Source organism: Podarcis muralis, chromosome 9 (assembly GCF_964188315.1).
Source record: "Podarcis muralis chromosome 9, rPodMur119.hap1.1, whole genome shotgun sequence".
Classification (NCBI taxonomy): domain Eukaryota; kingdom Metazoa; phylum Chordata; class Lepidosauria; order Squamata; family Lacertidae; genus Podarcis; species Podarcis muralis.
In genome coordinates, this window is record NC_135663.1 from 25,963,284 (window position 1) to 25,983,495 (window position 20,212).

At 42.9% G+C, this 20,212-nt stretch overlaps 2 protein-coding genes across 5 annotated transcripts in view; one reads left to right on the plus strand and one right to left on the minus strand.

The window, feature by feature from the left end:
* Positions 1-1,362: 1,362 nt before the first annotated feature.
* Positions 1,363-7,764, minus strand: TIFA (TRAF interacting protein with forkhead associated domain). Of its 3 annotated transcripts, XM_077933926.1 has the most exons (3): positions 7,607-7,758; positions 6,337-6,577; positions 1,363-3,732 (listed from the first exon to the last, which is right to left on the minus strand). In XM_077933926.1, exon 3 carries the CDS (start codon positions 3,705-3,707, stop codon positions 3,132-3,134), a length of 576 nt encoding a protein of 191 aa, XP_077790052.1. In that variant the 5' UTR covers positions 3,708-3,732; positions 6,337-6,577; positions 7,607-7,758; the 3' UTR covers positions 1,363-3,131. The 3 variants fall into 3 exon arrangements, with proteins under 3 accessions (XP_077790052.1, XP_028599848.1, XP_077790054.1); XM_028744015.2 differs by lacking the exon at positions 6,337-6,577 and having other exon boundaries at positions 7,607-7,764; XM_077933928.1 differs by lacking the exons at positions 6,337-6,577; positions 7,607-7,758 and adding an exon at positions 5,694-5,827.
* The window catches only part of ALPK1 (alpha kinase 1), a 54,553-nt gene continuing 40,307 nt past the window's right edge, over positions 5,967-20,212 (plus strand). For both annotated transcript variants that reach the window (XR_003708230.2, XM_028744014.2), the window contains exon 1: positions 5,967-6,096. The gene's annotated coding sequence lies outside the window, so the exon portion shown is untranslated. The remainder of the gene's footprint in view (positions 6,097-20,212) is intronic.

Sequence of the window (20,212 nt, forward strand, 5' to 3'; positions counted from 1 at the left end):
AGTATCAAGAGGCAGCTGTTGCCCTCTCTTGCTCCTGCACTTTCTATAGACTTCTGATTGACAAAGTGGAAAATAGGATGCTGGACTACATGAGGCTTGGGTCTGATTCAGCAGGGTGGTTCTTTGCAACTTTCACATCAGTTCTCCACCTCTGAAGAAACAGAACTTGGTAAAATAACTTTTGATAGAATTCAGTCTAAAATTCAAAAACTTTGCACTTAGCTGTCTTATTACATAGCTAATGCCTACTGTCCCTCATTCCAATCTTTGTTCTGTTACTACTGAAAAGACTTGTGGCTTTGCTATCTATCACATATTGGCCCCACTGGCCTTGTCACGTTATGTCGGTATTGTTGTTGTCGTTTAGTCGTGTCCGATTCTTCGTGGCCCCATGGACCAGAGCATGCCAGGCACTCCTGTCTTCCACTGCCTCCCGCAGTTTGGTCAAATATGTTGGTATATTTAGCTCAAAGACACCACCCCTTGCCTTTCCGATATTCTTAAGCATACAGTGACCCATTGTGAAAACCTGTGATCACATTAACACCATACTGTATATTTAAAACATGCTTGCAGCACTTTAACAGTCATGGTTCCCCTTCCCAAAATAATTGTAAGGACCAGTTTGTCAAGGGTGCTGGGAATTGTAGCTCTGTGGGAGATCTAACTACAGAATCGACACTTTTACATATGTCACATAATACCTGTTCAATATTTGTAAGAAATCGATCCTTGTGGCAGACCCTAACTTTGGAAATCCCTACCTGCTGACATCAGACAGGCACCTTTATTTTCCCCCAGCACCCACTAAAAACATTTTTGTTTACACAGGCCTACCCAGATTTGTAGAATGTTGATGAGTATCTTTAGTTTATTGATGATTTTAAAATTCTGAATGTTTTAAATATTTGTTTTTATCTACAATTTTATTGTCCTACCCTTTTTGTAAACCGCTTTGAGATGGTTGTTTTTTGCGATCAAGCAGTGTATAAACTTTATTAAATAAATGCTCTGCACCCTTAAAACTACAGTTCCCAGAATTCTTGGGGGAAGCCATGACTGTTAAAGTGACAGAAGAGTGCTTTAAATGCATGGTGTACATGTTTCTTCATTTTTAACGCTGTAACCAGTTTTTTCCCTGAGGGCTGAACTTGATTTTCAATTTGGCTGCAATCCTGCATAAAGCTTGGCAACATAAATCCCATTTAAGCAGCCTAACTTTGGATGACTGCAGCCTGAATCTTTAATAATACTATTAATTGCATTTTATCCTACCCTTAAGTAGCTATGGGTAATGTAGGCAGTTCTCTGCTTAACCACCTCTTATCCTTGCAACACCCTGTGATGAGTTAGGCTGAGAGATTGTGATTATATTGTGTTTATTTAGTAAACTTCTTAGTTGCTTGTTACACAGAAGGCCTCCAGGAGACTTGTAACATACTTTAAGCATAAGTTTAAAAAATATTTTACAAGCACAGTCGCACAGAAATACGTGCAGATCATGAGCAATACACAAAACAACCCCCTGTTCCACTCATAACAGCAGTATAAAGCTCTAAAAGGTAAAGGTACCCCTGCCCGTACGGGCCAGTCTTGACAGACTCTAGGGTTGTGCGCTCATCTCACTCAAGAGGCCGGGAGCCAGCGCTGTCTGCAGACACTTCCGGGTCACGTGGCCAGCGTAACAAGCTGCATCTGGCGAGCCAGCGCAGCACACGGAACGCCGTTTACCTTCCCGCTAGTAAGCGGTCCCTATTTATCTACTTGCACCCGAGGGTGCTTTCGAACTGCTAGGTTGGCAGGCGCTGGGACCGAGCGACAGGAGCGCACCCCGCTGCGGGGATTCGAACCGCCGACCTTTCGATCGGCAAGTCCTAGGCGCTGAGGCTTTTACCCACAGTGCCACCCGCGTCCCATTATAAAGCTCTAGCAGCATGCTAATAGCAGTCACCGTCGCAAAAGCCTGGAAAATATGTATTTTTTCGTCAAGGTCAGCAAAGGCACCAAGTGGACCTCATTAATAAGGGGAACCAAACCTGATTAGACCAGGTCTACCCCAGTGTTCCTCTTGGTTAAATGCAAATTTGAAGTCACCTCCTCTGCCCCAATCCTAATCTCACAAACTAACAGCTACTAGCACAAGAGAACACAGCATGGTGTCCAAATGGAATCAAAATAGTTGCACAGCAGTAGTAATGCTAGCATGCATGTGTTTATGTACTTTCACAACTTGCAGCAATTTCAAATCAACAGCTGTTCAGAAACAGAGCAGGAAGCATGTACAGGTCAGGCTATGAAATATAAAAGAGGCCTTTAGATATTGCATACCCCATTATGTTCTCCAAGTTTCTTTTGCTTTTGGGCAGGCTTGCAGTGTTGTATTTAAACAAAACATTACCAGTTTAAAAAGGAAAGCAATTGGTTCCAGTTTTATATTGTTGGGTGATAGTTAGCCATCCATCCAAGATGACAGTGGTATTACAGGGTCAGAATTTTCTTTTTGACTTCAGGTAGTCCTTAGAGCAGAGGTGGCTAACCTGTGGCCTGTGGCAGCTTTTGGACTAAAACTCCCATTATCCCATGATCATTGGGCATGCTGGCTGGAACTGACAGCTGGAATTGCTGGGAGTCCTGCAATATCTGGAAGGCTACAGGTCATCCACTGCTGAAAAGTATTGAAAGCCTGCATTGTTACTGCCAAGTCCTCTGGCTGTATGATAGATTATCATTTACCTGTTTTAAGCCAGAGGTGGGAAACTGGATCCCAATGGTGGGCCAGATCTTTACCTTCCCCACCCCCAGGAGCCAATTTTGATAGAGGATGCCGTGTCAATCACAATGATAGCAGGTAACCTTTTTCCCTTTGCCCATGCAGTTTGAAGTCAAACCATGCAGGCAAAGGCATTGTGTTTTGTAAGTGCCACTGACCAGCTAATTAGGCTCACAGACTGGTGGCTCCTCACCAGTATTTTAAGCAATGATGCCAAAATATCTGTAAAGTGGCAGCTTACAAAGAACAATGCTAACCTATTCATAGTGTAGGCATATATTGGACATATATGAAGGATACCATTCAACTGCAATAGTACATAGGGCAAAAAACCAACAACATTGAATTTGTAACATTGAAACTAGTAAGTCCATTTCTCATGGAGGGCGTTTCCCATTTCTTCCGTCTCATCTATCTCAACTGGAGATTCAGCACATGAAAAGCCACATTCAGGTATAGGTTCCCGCCAAGACAAGTTTTTTGGCTGCAACATGGGTGTTTTTGATAATTCAAAGCGGATGTCAAAATACTTATCTGACTGTCCTTCTTCTTTTTCCAATAGCATTTGGTACTCTCCAAAGCAAACCATGCATGTCTCTTGCAACTCAACCTTATTCAGGTAAGCCAGTTCAGCGAGATCCACAAACAGCTTTGTCTTCTTGCTCAAATTCTTAATCTCGAAACCCAGCTTTGAGCTGTTGAAGTGTCTGAAACACTGCAGAGCAAACTGAATACGTGAGGCCCGTCCATCTACAAAGTTAAAGCGGCAGACCTGACCATCTCTTCCAAACTTCACTAGGTCATCTACTTTCACGTGATGTGGCTGGCAAAAGTGGAAGGCTTGGAACACATTCTTTTCCATTTGACTTGGATGATAGACTTTGATATGGAGACAGGTCACAGTCTCTTCTGTATCTTCAGTTTCAAAGCTGGCCATGGCAGTACTAGTTCTCAGAAAAACCCTAGAAGAAAACATCAACCACAACTTCACACTATTTTTTTTATAAAAAAAAACAACCAGAAAGAAAAAATGTAAAAGCAAGCTACAGTCAGAAAAATGTGTGTCAGCTCCTCTCCCAGGGCAACAGGCAGATGAGCCAGCCACCTTCCCTCTCATGGATCTGCCTAGCACCATCTTACCTGCAGATGCTCCCCCCATCCAATTTTCTTTCACAATGCTAGAACTGAGCATCTACTGACCGGCAATCAAACCCAGGCCGTGGCAGTGAGAGCGCTGAATCCTAACCACTAGACCACCAGGGATAGTTCTGTTACCTCCTGTATCCAATCAGTATACTTCCGAATGCCAGTTTCTAGGATACAGCATCTACTGATCGGCAATCGAACCCAGGCTGTGGCAGTTAGAGCGCCGAATCCTAACCACTAGATCACCAGGGATAGTTCTGTTACCTCCAGTATCCAATCAGTATACTTCCAAATGCCAGTTTCTAGGATACAGCATCTACTGATCGGCAATCGAACCCAGGCTGTGGGAGTTAGAGCGCCGAATCCTAACCACTAGATCACCAGGGATAGTTCTGTTACCTCCTGTATCCAATCAGTATACTTCCGAATGCCAGTTTCTAGGGTACAATGACAGGATAGGACTTTTGCTTGTGATGGCACATTCAGGACAGATGAAAGAAAAAACCTCACACAGCATGTAGCTAAAACTATGGCATTTACTTCTACAAAATGTGACCATAGCCACCTACTTGGACTGCTTTCAAAGGGGATTAGAAAAATTCATGGAGGATGAAGCTGCCAATGGCTATCAAAGATAATAATGGAATCACAGAAGTGAAGAGTTGGAAGGGCCCCTGAGGATTATCTAGTCAAACCCCCTGCAATGCTGGAAAATGCAGCTGCCCCATACAGGGATCACATCTGCAACCTTGGTGTTATCAGCACCATGCTCTAACCAACTGGGCTATCCAGGCCTTGTTAAAGACGTGTTCCTTGACCAGAAATCAAACCTGGGCCCTGGCAGTGAGAGCACCAAATCCTAACCACTAGACCACCAGGGATAGTTCTGTTACCTTCAATATCTTAGTAGTATATTTCTGAATACCATTTTCTAGGGTACAACAACAGGAGTTGTTGCATTTGTGTCCTGCTTGTGAGCTTCCCATAGGCATCTAGTTGACCACTGTAGGAACAGAATGCTGTAATAGATGGGTTTTTGGCCTTATGCTGTTGCGCTCTGCTTAGGCTCCTAGAAACCCTAGTAAAGCTAGCTACAAGAGGAGGGACAATTCAAAATTTGGGTTGGTGACAGAAATGAAGCCCTACTGAATTCAACTTACTCCACTTAAAACCACACTGGCCTGTAGCTGTTCACTTTACCCAAACATCTAGCTACATCCTTGATAGCACCCACATTGTTCATGGTTCTCTCTGGCTTCTCACTGGAAGACACTCCAGAAATAACAGTTGTTTCTATACACTCCATACTTAGACAAAGCCCACAAGTCTGTTCCTCCACCCGAAGAGCTCTTAACAGCCTCCCCCCATAGCTACACCCCTTCTAAGCTCATACAAAAGCAAACTTTTTGACCACAGTAGTTTCAACATCAGCTTTTCTCTTACCCTGCTAAACTTTGCTACATTACCCAACCTGATGAAGAGTTCTGGTGGACTCAAAGGCTTGCTTGTATTTTTGTGACGTTTTGTTTTGTCCTGAATACCAAGCCAGCTTTTTTTATCAAACATATACACGCATACCCCTGCCCTTTGCTAAACCTTGTTGTGCCATTCCAGCCTGATGAAGGCTTCTGGTGACCTCAAAGTCCTGTTTATTTTGCAGCAAGCTGCTTGGTCATAATCGAGGTGGTGCTGGAACTGTTCAAAATAAAAAGGCCACTTTAAACCTTACCCCCCAAAATATGCTAATACGGTACAACCTCCCTCTTCCTCAGCTTACCCTCCGAGAAAGGGGTGCTTGTTGATCTGGCAAGTGGAACCAAATAAACTAGAAAATAACGCCCCAGGAAGAAGAAGTGGCTGTATCTCCTAGTATCTCCCTGCTTTGGTCTAGGTCTGGCTTGCAGACGGTGCCATCCTCGCCGAAAGCAGTTGCACCAACCAGCCCGATCGCTTGTGTAATTGAACGGGAGGCCCGTCCCACAGGGCCTCGCCGATTAGTAAGCCAAGCCCCTGGCTGGAATCACACTTTCACTTTCACTTGCGCTTCCGGCTGGGCACGAAAGCGCAAAGCAAGCGAGAGGTCCGAGCCCAGGCAGCGGGCGCCACGTCTTGGCGCAAACCGAGCGTTGGGATTTCCCCGGCCTCCTTTGCCTAGAAAACGCCAGTAGCCAGAGAGCAAGGTGAGCTACCGTTGTCCCCCGTATTGTTATTCTAATTAAAAGCATAACCTCGCCCTACGCCCTTCCACATCCGATTGCTTCCCAACCCCCTTTTTCTTGCTTTTTTGCTGCAGTTGAAAAACAAGCTCAGATTAAAATCTTACGATTCCTGCGCTCGCTCGCTCTCTCTCTCTCTCTCTCTCTCTCTCTCTCTCACACACACACACACACACACACACACACACACACTGATACGTTTACCTGCGCCAAGCAATTTCAGAAGGCAGCAAGATTGGGCGAGCCTGGAGTAGAGGAGCCGAGAAAAGGGAGTCCCCATGTGATCAGATAGCTTTCACATCTCCTTTGGAGAACATGCCCCTTCCTCCCGTCCTTCCGGCCCCGAAAAAGGGGAGGGGGCGCGAGGGAAGGGAGATGACGAGCACCAGCTGAGTTGCTATCTCGACGCAGCAGCTCTGCTCTGCCAGGGGATTTCCTCCTTTCCCTGCGAGGAGGGGGTAGAGAGCGGGACGTTAGACGCCCGAGTCAAAAATGTGTGTGTGCAGGGATGATTAGAAACAGTTTTGGCTGCCATCTGGTGTGCAGGCTCCTCTCTTGAAGTCCGTGACAGTTGGTAACGTTAAAGATAACTGCCAAGAGCAGTGGTGGTTCCCAGACTTTTCCAGGCTGCTACACCCCCACACTGGCTCCCCAGCAACCCCTCTAAGATGCATTATTCAGAATATCCTCCACAGATAGATAAGAGTATTTAAGAAGTGGGGATTCCAGTAAACGTTTTTGCCTGTTAAAGGGTGAGGAGCTGCAGGTCTTTGCAAACAAAACCCCCACTAATGTTGGCATAGCTCCAGCATACAAGTTTTCAAGTGTGTTTTTAAAACCCATTTACAGTGGTAGCTCGGGTTACATACACTTCAGGTTACATATGCTTCAGGTTACAGACTCCGCTAACCCAGAAATACAGTGGTGCCCCGCAAGACGAACGCCTCGCAAGACGAAAAACTCGCTAGACGAAAGGGTTTTCCGTTTTTTGAGTCATTCCGCAAGACGAATTTCCCTATGGGCTGGCTTCGCAAGACGAAACGTCTTACGAGTTCTTGCGAGTTTATTTCCTTTTTCTTAAAGCCACTAAGCCGTTAATAGCCGTGCTTCGCAAGATGAAAAAACCGCAAGACGAAGAGACTCGCGGAATGGATTAATTTCGTCTTGCGAGGCATCACTGTAGTGCTTCAGGTTAAGAACTTTGCTTCAGGATAAGAACAGAAATCGTGCTCTGGCGGCGCGGCGGCAGTGGGAGGCCCCATTAGCTAAAGTGGTGCTTCAGGTTAAGAACAATTTCAGGTTAAGAACAGACCTCCGGAACAAATTAAGTACTTAACCCGAGGTACCACTGTATTTGGAACTGCCTTTTCTTAAACAAGGTCTGCATTACATCCATATTAGGACATTTGACACTTAGAAAAGCTTCACCCATCATAGTGTAACATGGAAGAAAAATAGGCACAGCCTTCCTTACCTGCCTTGCTTTAGCAGAAGTAACAGGAGTCTATAGTTTATTGAAGGAATTGCTAGTCCAGGGATGGGAAAACTCTGGCCTCCTGATGTTGTTGGGCTCTCAGTTCCCCTCAGTCTCAGCTAACACGGTCTGGGATGACGGCAGTTGTAGTCCAACAACATATGGAGGGCCATAGTTTCCTCATTGCCATGCTAGTCAATCATTATTTTGAATAGCCAGTGAAGCTCACCTTTGTCACATGCAGGAGGGAAGATTTTACAGAGGAGCAGTGGGTGTTGGGCGCGTACGTACAGCAGTTCTATCACCTGACATCATGTAGAAAGACTTTTCTGTATTTCTGACTGGTTTTTTTTTAATTATTATTCCTACAATAAAGTAGTGTAGGGACTTTCCCTGCTGTAAAATGACATTGATTGTTACCACTAGCAAACTGGTGACCATTTTGGGAATCCCTGCTGACTGACAAAGTGCCCCTGTTTATGACTACTTTGGTTCACTCTTGCATTCACAAAATCATTCCAATTAAACACATTTTGGAGATTTATCATTCAATGAAAAATAGCTACTCACCTTCTACATCTCTATCTCTCATTAGGGACATCAGAGTTTTATTCACCACGCTTGTTAAGGCTGTTACTATTATTGTCATTTATTATATATCAAGCACTTCCAATGTGTACTGTTATATGTTCCTTCATCTGCAGGATTTCCTTTCTACATTTCCATATATATATATATAAAATAGAAGTAGCTTGTAGGCTTTTTTCCAGAGTTTTAAATCCATGATTCTGCAAAAGATGCTAAGTAGCTTCTGGAATTCTGGAAAAGATGCTAAATAGCTAAGTTCTCTCTGCCTGGTCCTCAAGACTCTCCCCAGCCTACTCCCTCTCTCCAGGCCACTCCCTCTCCCATAATGCCTTGCACCAGCCATGAGACTAGCTATGTACAGTCATACCTCGGGTTACAGACACTTCAGGTTGTGTTTTTTCAGGTTACAGACTGCCGAAACCCAGAAGTACCGGAACGGGTTACTTCCGGGTTTCAGCGGTCGCGCATCTGCAGAAGCACTAAATCGCGCTTTGCGCATGTGCAGAAGTGCTGAACCACATGGATCACATTCACAACCCGAGTGTCCACCGTATAACTAAGCTGTGTTACAAAATGTTGCAGAGGCCTCTGGACATTCCATTCTTGAGTAATCTTTGTCAGTCTTCCCGTGAACTTCCTGCAAACTGAATTTCACATCTTCCTCCACCTTACTTCCTCATTAAAGCATCAGACTTACAAGAAATTAATGCTTTTTCAGGTAAGGCGGAAACGTACTCTTTCTGAAGGATGTTGTCTTTATTACTTTATTGTTGGTTTCTATAGAGCTAAGAAAGCCGCTGTCAATGTGTATCTTTCAAGGCGACATTGCTTTATTACTCAGAGAACCTTGGGTTTATTACCCGATACACACACAAAGAACCTGATGTGTGGGAATTCTTGTACCTCAGTCCTAACAGACTTTCTTGGAAGTTAACAACACTGATGATTTGCAGTTACATTTGCTTAACAGGAAGGGCCATAATAAATTCATTAATCACATGTTTGTAGAAAACCATCCACACTTCAACTTCTGGCATCTCCAGGTAGGGCAGAGAAGACTCCTGTGTGAGTCTTTGCTGTGCAGTGTAGACCAGGAACTGGAAACCTCAGCCCTGAGGGCCACCTGCAGCCCTCCAGTTCTCTCTACCTGGTCCTCAGGACTCTCCCCAGCCTACTCCCTCTCTCCAGGCCACAGTCCTCTTTGGTCCTGTTCCTCCCACTTCTCAGGTGCCTTTGCCTGGCTGGAATTTGCCCTCCCATTTTCTGGAATGGAGAAACGTGGAGCCAGGGAGTTTGGGATGAAACCTATTCAATTATTTTTAAAACTTATATATCACTTTTCATTTATAAATTTTGCATAAACCTTTCAGTATATACACATAAAACTATTGCAATCATTAAGTAACAACAATCAAACATCCATCATATAATTTCCGCAACTACAGCAACCAGAAGAAGAAAAAAGATGTTTGATGTCTTATTATGTTTTTATGTGTGCTGGAAGCTCTCCAGAGTGGCTGGGAAAACCCGGCCAGATGGGTGGGGTATAAATAATAAAGGTATTGTTGTTGTTTAAGTAGTAGTAGTAGTAGTAGTTATGTTCCAGACACCAAACGATTTTTGCACTTGCTCTACAAACTGGATTCATCAGGTGCAAACCATAGTTTACCAGTTCGGACAAAGCAGCAAACATTAGTTTGTCTGAAACCAGGATTAGAAGGAAGAAATTGCCACATGCCCAGCGCTCAGCACTGTGTGGTTTACAGTAATCCAGCGCTCCTGAATTTTTGGAAAAAGGAATAGGTGAATGGAAAGGTTAAAGCAATAAATATACTGGAAATATGTTTTTATTATACAGTGTTTAAAATAAATATTTGGCACAATACAGCCAAAATTAATCACTTTTACAGCAGTTTGATTCTTTGGCATGAAATCAATACGTATAAATGTGTCCTGTTACATTTAATGTGCTTGAAAAATGATTAATTTTGTCTGAAATGTTCCCCACTGATCTCCAGAAAATCAGTTTTAAATCTGTATATGTTTGAAATGCACATGAAGTTCTGTTAACAAGCAAAATATTGGAAGTGAAAGGAAGAACAAGATTTGAGAGGAAATGGGGGAATCTGAAGAGTGGAAGCTGATCACATGTTTCAATTTACCAAGAATGGAAACTATAGTTAAACTGAAAGAAGCATATAAAAATGTGATCTGGGAAGTCTTGTTTTCTCTAACGGGCAGATATATATCCACCTCCAAATAATAAAAAGACACTATTTTCTTTTCAAAGATCCATCCTATCACTCTTTAGTTTAGACAAACTCTCCATAGGTCTTCAAGAAAGTCTATTCCAGTGTATTTGCTTCCCAGTCTCTAGATGGCAATGTTGCATCAGACATACTCACCATTGATGCTTTGTCCATCCATGCTTTGTTTGCTTGTTCTTCTGAAGGACTCAGTCCTTCCTTAATAAGAAACTGATCCTGCCAGGATTTCTGCACGTGACTGCTTTTGTACACAAGAGTAATCTCACCAAGCTCGACACAAGTCATCGCGTGCATCTGTTTTGACAAGATCAGGGTTGAAAGTTCTGGACTGACAACCATGGAGACTAAATCCTCTGTTCACCCAGAGAGCAGGTGCAGAGGCAGCAACGGCAGATGCAACACAAGCTTCCTCTTCTTCATTCTCCAGCAAACCCAACAGTGAGATTGTGGCTGTAATTGTTTTTGAGAATCAGAAAGTACGACAATTGAGGAATTATACCCAGGAGAGAGAAAAAGTGAAGAATGAGTGACAAGCGAGGTGTTCTGTTGGAAACAATGCAGAATTATGTGAGATGTGGAAGGAAAGCTTTAGCAAGGGATCAAGGATAATAATCTAAAATCATCACATCAGCTATTAAAAATCAATGAGAAATAGAAAAGAAATTATATAGGAAAGAGTGAAATTCTGATTCCAGGTCAGCAGATCTCATGAAACAGAAATACAGTGGTACCTTGGGTTACAGATGCTTCAGGTTACATATGCTTCAGGTTACAGACTCTGCTAACTCAGAAATATTATCTCGGGTTAAGAACTTTGCTTCAGGTTGAGAACAGAAATCGCGCAGCGGCGGTGCATCGACAGCGGGAGGCCCCATTAGCTAAAGTGGTGCTTCAGGTTAAGAACAGTTTCAGGTTAAGAACAGACCTCTGGGACGAATTAAGTACTTAACCCGAGGTACCACTGTATTTATATTAAATTTTGTGAGGGTTTTTTTTATCTTATTGTGAGCTGAGCTGGAGAACTAGTCAACAGTTCCATATTAATTATATGTACAGTGGTACCTCGGGTTACATACGCTTCAGGTTACTGACTCCACTAACCCAGAAATAGTGTTTCAGGTTAAGAACTTTGCTTCAGGATGAGAACACAAATCGTGCGGCGGTGGCGCAGCAGCAGCGGGAGGCCCCATTAGCTAAAGTGGTGCTTCAGGTTAAGAACAGTTTCAGGATAAGAATGGACCTCCGGAATGAATTAAGTACTTAACCTGAGGTACCACTGTATTGAAAAGCATTTTAGTTGCATGTTGTTTTAAAAAGTGATTTACTGAAGCCTAGGTCGCTGTGTTTGAAATAAGTTCAGTTGGGCTTATAGGAGTGTGCATAGGAGTGCAAGCTTTGTGTGAAAAGTTTAGGCACCTGCTGGAAAGGAGCTCACACCCACTTAACTCTTCCCCAGTAGTTTCAAGTCAGTACAGCACATCAGCTAAGCAAAAGTCATCATAGTCATTGCTTTCTCTTTAACCACGGTCTATAGCCAAGACCAAACCTTGGTGAATGTGATGCCATGAATCCTGTACCCAAAGTGTTATTTTATTTCATTTCTCGGATTAAGTTCAGACCTGCGTCTGCCACTTTTAGCACACTGTTGCCTCGAATAATTGAAAAGTAACCTAGAAGCATTTGTTTATTTGTTTGTTTGCTTGCTTGCTTGCTAAAAATCTTTATAAATCGCTTAATATTTGAAACATCTTCAAGTGGTGGGCTATGTAAACAGTACACAGTGGTACCTCGCAAGACGAATGCCTCGCAACACAAAAAACTCGCAAGACGAAAGGGTTTTTGGTTTTTTGAGTTGCTTCGCAAGACGATTTTCCCTATGGGCTTGCTTCGCAAGACGGAAACGTCTTGCAAGTTTGTTTCCTTTTTCTTAACACCGTTAATACAGTTGCGACTTGACTTCGAGGAGCAACTCATAGCACGCGGTGTGGTAGCCTTTTTTGAGGTTTTTGAAGAATTTGGTGATTTTTGAAGCTTTTCCAAAACTTTTCCGAAACCGTGCTTCGCAAGACGAAAAAAATTGCAAGACGAAAAAACTCGCGGAACGAATTAATTTCGTCTTGTGAGGCACCACTGTATCATTAAAACAAAAACGCAACATATAAACAGTAAAACTGTAAAAAACAACAGGGTCCAGAACCTCATAGGAACATAAGGAGCTGCCTTATATCAAGTTAAACTATTGGTCCATCTAGCTCAGTATTGTATTCATTAACTGGTAGTGGCCAGCGGCTCTCCAGGGTTTTTGACAGGGGTCTTCTTCAGCCCTGTGTGGAGATGCCAGAGATTAAAGCTGGAATCTTCTTTGCATAAATGCTCTGCTCCATCACAGACTTACAACCATTCAGTGCTGGTTTTGCTGGATATTTGCTGCCATATGGCTAGGAAGAAAGCTGTGATGGACACCCCAAGAGGTCCCTCTGCTAGCTCTACTTGTCAACAAATCCCCATAGGCCATCAGTTTTTGTAGAATTGTAGAGTTGGAAAGTACTGCAAGGGTGATCTAGTCCAACTCTACAATGCAGGAATCTTTTGCCAAACATGGGGCTTCAATCCATGGCCCTGAGATTAAGAGTCTCTCCCAACTGAGCTTCCCCAGTTTTGTAGCTGGCTGCATTGTTTGTTCTATGAAATCAGTATAACCATCCTTGGGAATTGTATCTTGTTGAGAGATGCAGTTCCTTTTGCAATGAGAGTGAAGGAACAGAAATAAGAGAATCAGAGTGGTCGTGAAGACAGAGCAGGGCTTCAACGCAAGAGATTTGCCTTCAGAAGCTCTCAGGAATGAATCCATCAAGCTGTTGTCGCTCCTCAACATTGGTTCGAGAGCTTTTGCCTACATGCCCTGCATGGATTTCCCAAAAGTGTCTGGTTGGTCATTGCGCAGAAGTGGCTCTCTGCATTGGGAGTTAGGCCTCCTTTAGCAATAAATAGCAGCTGGGGGGAGGAGGAATTGGGTGGTGCTTTGTATGAAAGCCCTTGCTCCTCAAAAAGACACTTTTTTCCCTTGACCAGGTGGATTCACGTAGTGAGAGAGGCAAAGCCTTCAAAAAGTTCTGCAGAAGGAGCAGCCGAGAAGAAGAACCCAAAGGCTGGAAAGAACTAAAGCAAACATTATTGAGTTTTCGGGTGAGGGAATATTGCAGGCCCTTTCCAAATGGTATTTTTGTGCCAAAAATGTTGGCAAGCGCAGCCCTAAAGTAGTGGTGAACGCATAGCAACAGCACTCCACTCTACTGTAGAAAAAGGGTTCAGAAAGAGTAAAAGCCAGAGCCAACTGAAAAGTCTAGGGAGAATTCAAGAGGGCTCTTCACCCGAACATCCTTTTCCCAGCAGAGTGCCAGGAGCTCTTTAATGGCCACAGCTGCTCATGAGGACTACAAAGGCTAATAACCGTATCATGAGATGAGTCATAAACAACACACGGTGGTTGTCACAGTCATGTCCTTCAGCAGCGCATCTCATCTGGAGAGACCTCCGGTAGATTGATTCCCTTTATACCCCAGTGCAATGGTTTGGCACACTCACACATCTAATTACCAATACCACGTTACACGATTTCGTGTTGAGTGCATGTGGGTTTGTTGGTTGGTTTGTAAAGGACTTTAATAATAGCCAATATGCTGTTTTAATAGAGGCAGACTGAAATTCAGAATAGGTGTCCCCACATTCCTGATTGCACTGTACCTTCTTACAGGACATTGGCATCAGCATTTTAAAGAGTCAGTCCTTTAGTCCACTTAGCTCACTGAGCAGATGGGAAAGGGTTAGGTTCGTCCATGGTTCCCCAAACTTGGGTCTCTAGCTGTTTTTGAACTACAACTCCCATCATCCCTAGCTAGCAAGGCCAGTGGACAGGGATGATGGGAATTGTAGTCCAAAAACAGCTGGCGACCCAAGTTTGGGAAACCTTGGGTTGGTCCATCCCTCCACCAGCCCATTTTTAACTAACCTGCTTAGAGCCTAGCATCCTGCATTTCTGTGCTAGTTGTGAAGCACAGGGCTTCATTTCCTCTGCAGTCAGCATGGAAACCCAGGCTACTAATCTTATATCAGACCCACAGTGGGGAGGAGGGGTTGTTTGGTTGTTTGCAGGCTAGTAACTTTTGTGAACTTATTTACAAAGCTGATTCTGGGAAATCTTTGAAAAGTGTATTTATGTGGCTTGAAGTATTCCTAAGTCTTGTTTATTATAAGGTGTTTTTTAAAAAAACAAAAGACTGTCTTTATGGACATGAGTAGCTAAAAATGCCACATGATTCAGCCCAAAGAGGATTTTCACATTGCACAGCTTGAAAAGCTACCATTTTATTTGTTTGTTTGTTTGTTTGTTTGTTTGTGTTTGTTTCAACAAAAGCATCGTTTATAAGTCTTGGATTCCTTAATATTCACTCAGTTTAATTACAACCTTTTATTTTGTACCCACTTTAATCTGTGAAGTATTAGTGTACAAGTGTGTCCACCAACGAAAAGGTTACACTGTGGAATGGATGCCAGCCAGCCAGTTATTGGCTCTTCAGGATGCCAGCCAGCCAGTTATTGCCTTTTGGGGAAGCCTCCATTCCATTTTCTCTTCATCTTATTTTCTATTCTGTGATTATTTAACCTCAGTCCTCATTCAGTTTTTTTGTGGGGAGTGGTCCCCTAACCTTTTTGTTTCCCCTCCCCACTAACTTTTATTATATTTTTGCAAGCCTTTTTGAGTCTTCCAAAGCTATTTTGTCTATATAAGGATTGGTACTCCATGAATTAAGGTCACTGCTAGTATAGAGGATGCTACCCATCAAAAGCTGTATTCTGTATACAGCAGAAGATGACTTTTATTTTTGCATGTTACGAATTTTCAACCAGTGTGATGTTAAACAATCTATTCCCTTTCAATTATTGCTTTCCAAAAAATGTAAATGCTAAATGCAATACGCAACATTTACTTGAATCTTGTTTGGTGCAATTTATGAGTTGGTGGTTAGAAACAATATAGGAAGTGTAGCATCATCTTTCTCTCATGAGTGGTGTGACCTTGCTTGGAGGGGTGGGGTAGTTTCTGTCCTCTTATAAAAACCCTTCCTCATGAAAAAACAGTGGGCTTTCACAACACAGAAGGGGCATTGGTTTATAGGCCTGCGCATGGTCTCACAAGAGAACACTGTTCAATAGGCTTCAAAGCAATTCAGCTATGGCATAGCTGTGGCTGGGCCACATGTAATATAGCCTGTAGCTCTTTAAAGAGGATTAGCTTCAGATCAGGAGGAGTATTCATCGCTGGGTTTCATGTAAAGCAGAATATGCTAATGAAATGGAAATGTCTACAGCAAACATTGCATGATAACATAAACCCTCGAAACTGAGCTTAGCGCCTTGATAGTCCACTCTGAGAGACAAATTTCTTTATCTTCATGTTAATCAGATGGGCAGGGGTGGGTGGGAGGGAGAGCATGATTTTACCACAGTAAGCCCTCTGAGGTAATTTATAGTTTCTCCACCACCACCAGCATATTAAGTCAAGCTAAATTCAGTGATGCTTTGCTCCCCCCCCCCCCATTTTGTATATGGTTTAGTTAAAGTAACTAACAGACACCCTAAGACAAATTGATTCACCATGAAAAGCTATTTTTGCTTTTATTTTTACATTCCTGGAAAGCATGCTATAATTTAAATTGGCTGGAGAACCTGTGGCCTTCCAGAGGTTGATGGACTCGAGCTCCCATCAGCCCCAACCAGCATGGACAATGGTCAAGGATGATGGGAGTTGTAGTCCAGCAATATCTGGAGGACCACCAGTTTTCCACCCCTGGTGCAACATGACAAAGAAATGGAGAAACAAGGGTTCTTCAGATGAATGGACAGGACTAAATGCAGTGCTAAAATTATAATGGTATTGATGGTGATCTAATGCTCATAATGGGTGGGATTCAACTATTGCTATTGTTATTTATATACCATCTTTCATCAAGAGAACCCAGAATAAAATATAATTATTTACACAACTAAAAGCAACAAATCTGGCTAGCAGAAAACTGCAGAAGAGCTTCTCCTAGCATAGCAGGGCTCCCCTCCTCTCCTGCATGCCTAGGGTGCCCCTGTTCTAGATTGGGGGCATTCTAGAACAGAATGCAGGAGAGGAGAGGGTTGGTGGTTCTGTCTGGCTTGCTGGAATGCTTACACTGATTGAACCATTGCCATAGCACCATGTTAAAATCCAATAATAATAATGAGCTTAGAACTATTTAAAGCGTTTTTTTTCCACCACTCTGTTTTTTTACTGTTCTTAATTACTGTTACCATGATTTCTTCTTAACTGTAACCCATGCACAACCCACGGTCAGTTCTGAGCAGCATTTGGGTCCCAGGCCAAACCTAGCATGGCTTGTTCCCTCATCCCCAAGTGATCACCTTCCAGGAGAATGGCCCTTGGTGGCAAGACAGGGTTGTGTGGGCCACCAAAGAAATGTCCAGATTATTCTAGATGTTGCATTCTAAATGCAAACGTGGCCTATGTTTCTATCCCCACTCTACATATGCCAGTGCTCTGAAGCCATGCTGAAACCTGGTTGTTGCCTGGGACAAATGTAGGCTTGGGTGGCATATCTGAAAGCGCCCACTTTTCTCGTTAGGTTTCTATCAATGAATTCTTCTATTCATTAGTCCCACATTCTGCCTACCCTCCATATGCACTTCCATTAGGGCAGGGGGATTTTACAAAGTAAAAGAAATACGTGGCCAAAGGCAGAATTTTGAGGGAGTCATAACTTAGAGAACAAAAGCACCTGTTGTTTCCCCTAGTAATGACCTTAAAAGTACAAGTTTGGACTGTTTCTCTCTAAATACGACCATCTCACAAGACATGGCTGCATGTGGAAAAGGGAATCGACATTAAGAGCAATAAATTTGAAAAGCTCATTAAAAAGACATAATGAATTTGGTACACCACATATTTCTAGATCAAAGTTACCTTTGAAGTGACCAAACTCCAGCCTGTGAATCAGTGAAACTGCTTCCTTTCTGTTCTGATCTTACTTGGTGGTGTCCAATAAAACAGAAGTTAAGGAAATTGTTGTTATCTGAATATGGCTAGAAGGAGCCATCTCTGAATGACAGTCTTGTCCCAAAGCAACAATTGTGGAAATCATTAGGAAGGCAAGGCCAAGTGACGCAAGGAATAAGGTTGTTTTTTGAGTTAATCTTTTCCTGCAGCCGTCGTCACCCGCAACTACCGTCCACTTGCTGTGTGAAACAGCGTAGTCTTTGTCAACGTTAACAGGGTCTGGGAAGACTTCTGATTCATGAATATGTATCATCAGCTCTCCATGTCTACAGAGACAAACCCTTCAAAACTGCAATAACCACCGCCTTCCCCCCGCCCCCTCACCAACCAACCAGCCGCCCAAATCCTAAGCTATTGGGCTGAGGGAGCTGAAATGCTAGCAAGTAATGTGAGCTCACGCTTTCGAAATGAACTAGAGGAACTTTCTGCTCTAAACCTTTCTTAGGACTCGTCGAAGCCTATAGAACACTTTCATTCTTCATGGGCAAATGGGCAAAACTTGCCATGACCTCTCAGGGGGAAAGAAACACTTTTGCATTTTAGTGTTCTGGCCTCAAGCATGAATAGCAAATGTTTCACTGCACACTGTACCGGTAGCGTGTTTTCAGTTGTTTTGCAAAACTAGCTGCATCTCAACTTCTGAGCTGTAAACCACATAACGCTCACAAAGTTCCTCACTTTAAATAGTCAGTCTGATACGAATAGGGCTTCTCGCATGAATCCTCACACATGGTGCTTTTTCTAAAAAAATGTTTAGGGGTACTCTCATTTTCCTACCCATATTGAAATACTGCCCCTCAGTGAGGCCAAACTCACTGAGATAAAACTTTGATGACTAATACTGTATAGCCCGGTGGACAGAGTGCTGTATTTAGTCAAAGTGGGGTATGAATTACCGGTAGCTCTCAGCCTTAATTTGCTTTCTGTTATAACAGCTAACTCACAGGAAGGGAAAAGATAAAAGACCAGTCCTTATTCCAGCTGGAGTAAACTGAATGTCCTGTAACATATTCAAACTCCCAGCTATAAAGAAGTCAGAGGAAACATGCCTCTGAATACCAGTTGCTGAAAACTGGTGCTACTCAGATCCACTAGCAAGCTCTTCTTACGTTCTTAAGAAACAAACTATAATTAAGTTTTGCATTTTAGTGTACTAGTATCCCAAATGAATAGCAAATGTGAGCAAATCATATTGTAAGGAAATATTGTTTCAAGGAAAAGATGTAGCTCAGTGGCAGAGCACATGTTTTTAATGCAAAAAGGTCCCAGGTTCTGTTCCTGGCATTTCCAGGTAAGATGGGAAAGACTTCCATCTGAAACCATAGAAAGCCACTGCTGGTCAGAACTGACAATGCTGCATGGACCAATGGGTCTGATGCGGTCCTGTAGAGGGAAGCATTATGACCCAATGGTTATAGGCTGCTTTGAACATTATGTTTTTCGCAACCTAGTTGCTAGGAGACTGGAGCTACAATCCTATGAACATTTTTCTGGGAGTAAGCCCCACCGAATACAGCCGTACTTAAATCCAAGTTTAAAATGCATGGGATTGTGCTGTGAGTTTTTAATCTAGAAGGGCTTTGAGTCTCTCCTCTGCCATGAACTCGCCTTCATTATACACCTTTAGGTACCAGGCAAAAACGTTCCTCTTCAACCAGGCCTTTGGCTGATTACATCTGATACCCTATTAAATGTGTGGGGAGAGGGTTTTTCTTTTTATTATGTATTTTGTGTGTTTTTATCTTGAACTTTTATGTAGGGAACAGCCCTGAGATATACGGATGCAGGGCAGTATGCAAATTTAATAAACAACAACAACAACTTACTCTATAGGTGGCCTTATACCAATCAGTGTCCCACACCAGCGGTCTGCTGATATGGATAAAATGGTACTCAGCTGTCTTTTGTGTGTGCATGCTTTAAAAACAATGTTATTGTGCATAGTCCCAAACAGACCATCATATAATTAACTGCATAATCCACTTAATCCCTCAGGCCTGAGGGTTTTCCACCCCTGTCATAGAGAATAGTAGGAACAGCTTTAGACACAGTATTTGTGTCTGTGTGTGTGTGTGTGTCACATAGAAGATGGAGCCAGCTTGTTTTCTGCTGCTACAGAGGGTAGGACCCAAACAAATGGATTCAAATCACAAAAAAGGAGATTTCGGCTAAACATTAGGAAGAACTTGGTGACAATAAGAACTGAGTCCCTGTAAGGGAAAAGGGTGGGATAATAATAATAATAATAATAATAATAATAATAATGGCAGTGTTTGGAAGTGGAATGGACTACCTCAGAAGGTGGTGGACTCTCTCTCATTGGCAAGTTTTAAACAGGTTGGCTATCCATCTGCCAGAGATTCTTTAGCTGTGATTCCTGCCTTGCAGGGGTTGGGCTAGATGACCACTGGGGTCCCTTTCAACTCTAAAATCCTGTGATTCTAATTAACCTCAGTGATAACGAGTTTTTTGGGGGGAGGTGCATAAATGACAGCAACAGAAAAAGGGGTAGCCTGCTTTATAAAGGTCTATCAGGTATACAGTGCTTCCCTAATATCTAATATAACCCAAGTCCATCTCATAAAGCTTAATCTCTATAGTTTCTTTAAAAAGAAAAAATACAATCTCCTCTCTGCTCCAGGCTACTCT

What these genes read in the sequence shown, in the direction of transcription:
- TIFA (XM_028744015.2), bottom strand. Translation starts at nt 3,707, where the DNA reads ATGGCCAGCTTTGAAACTGAAGATACAGAAGAGACTGTGACCTGTCTC.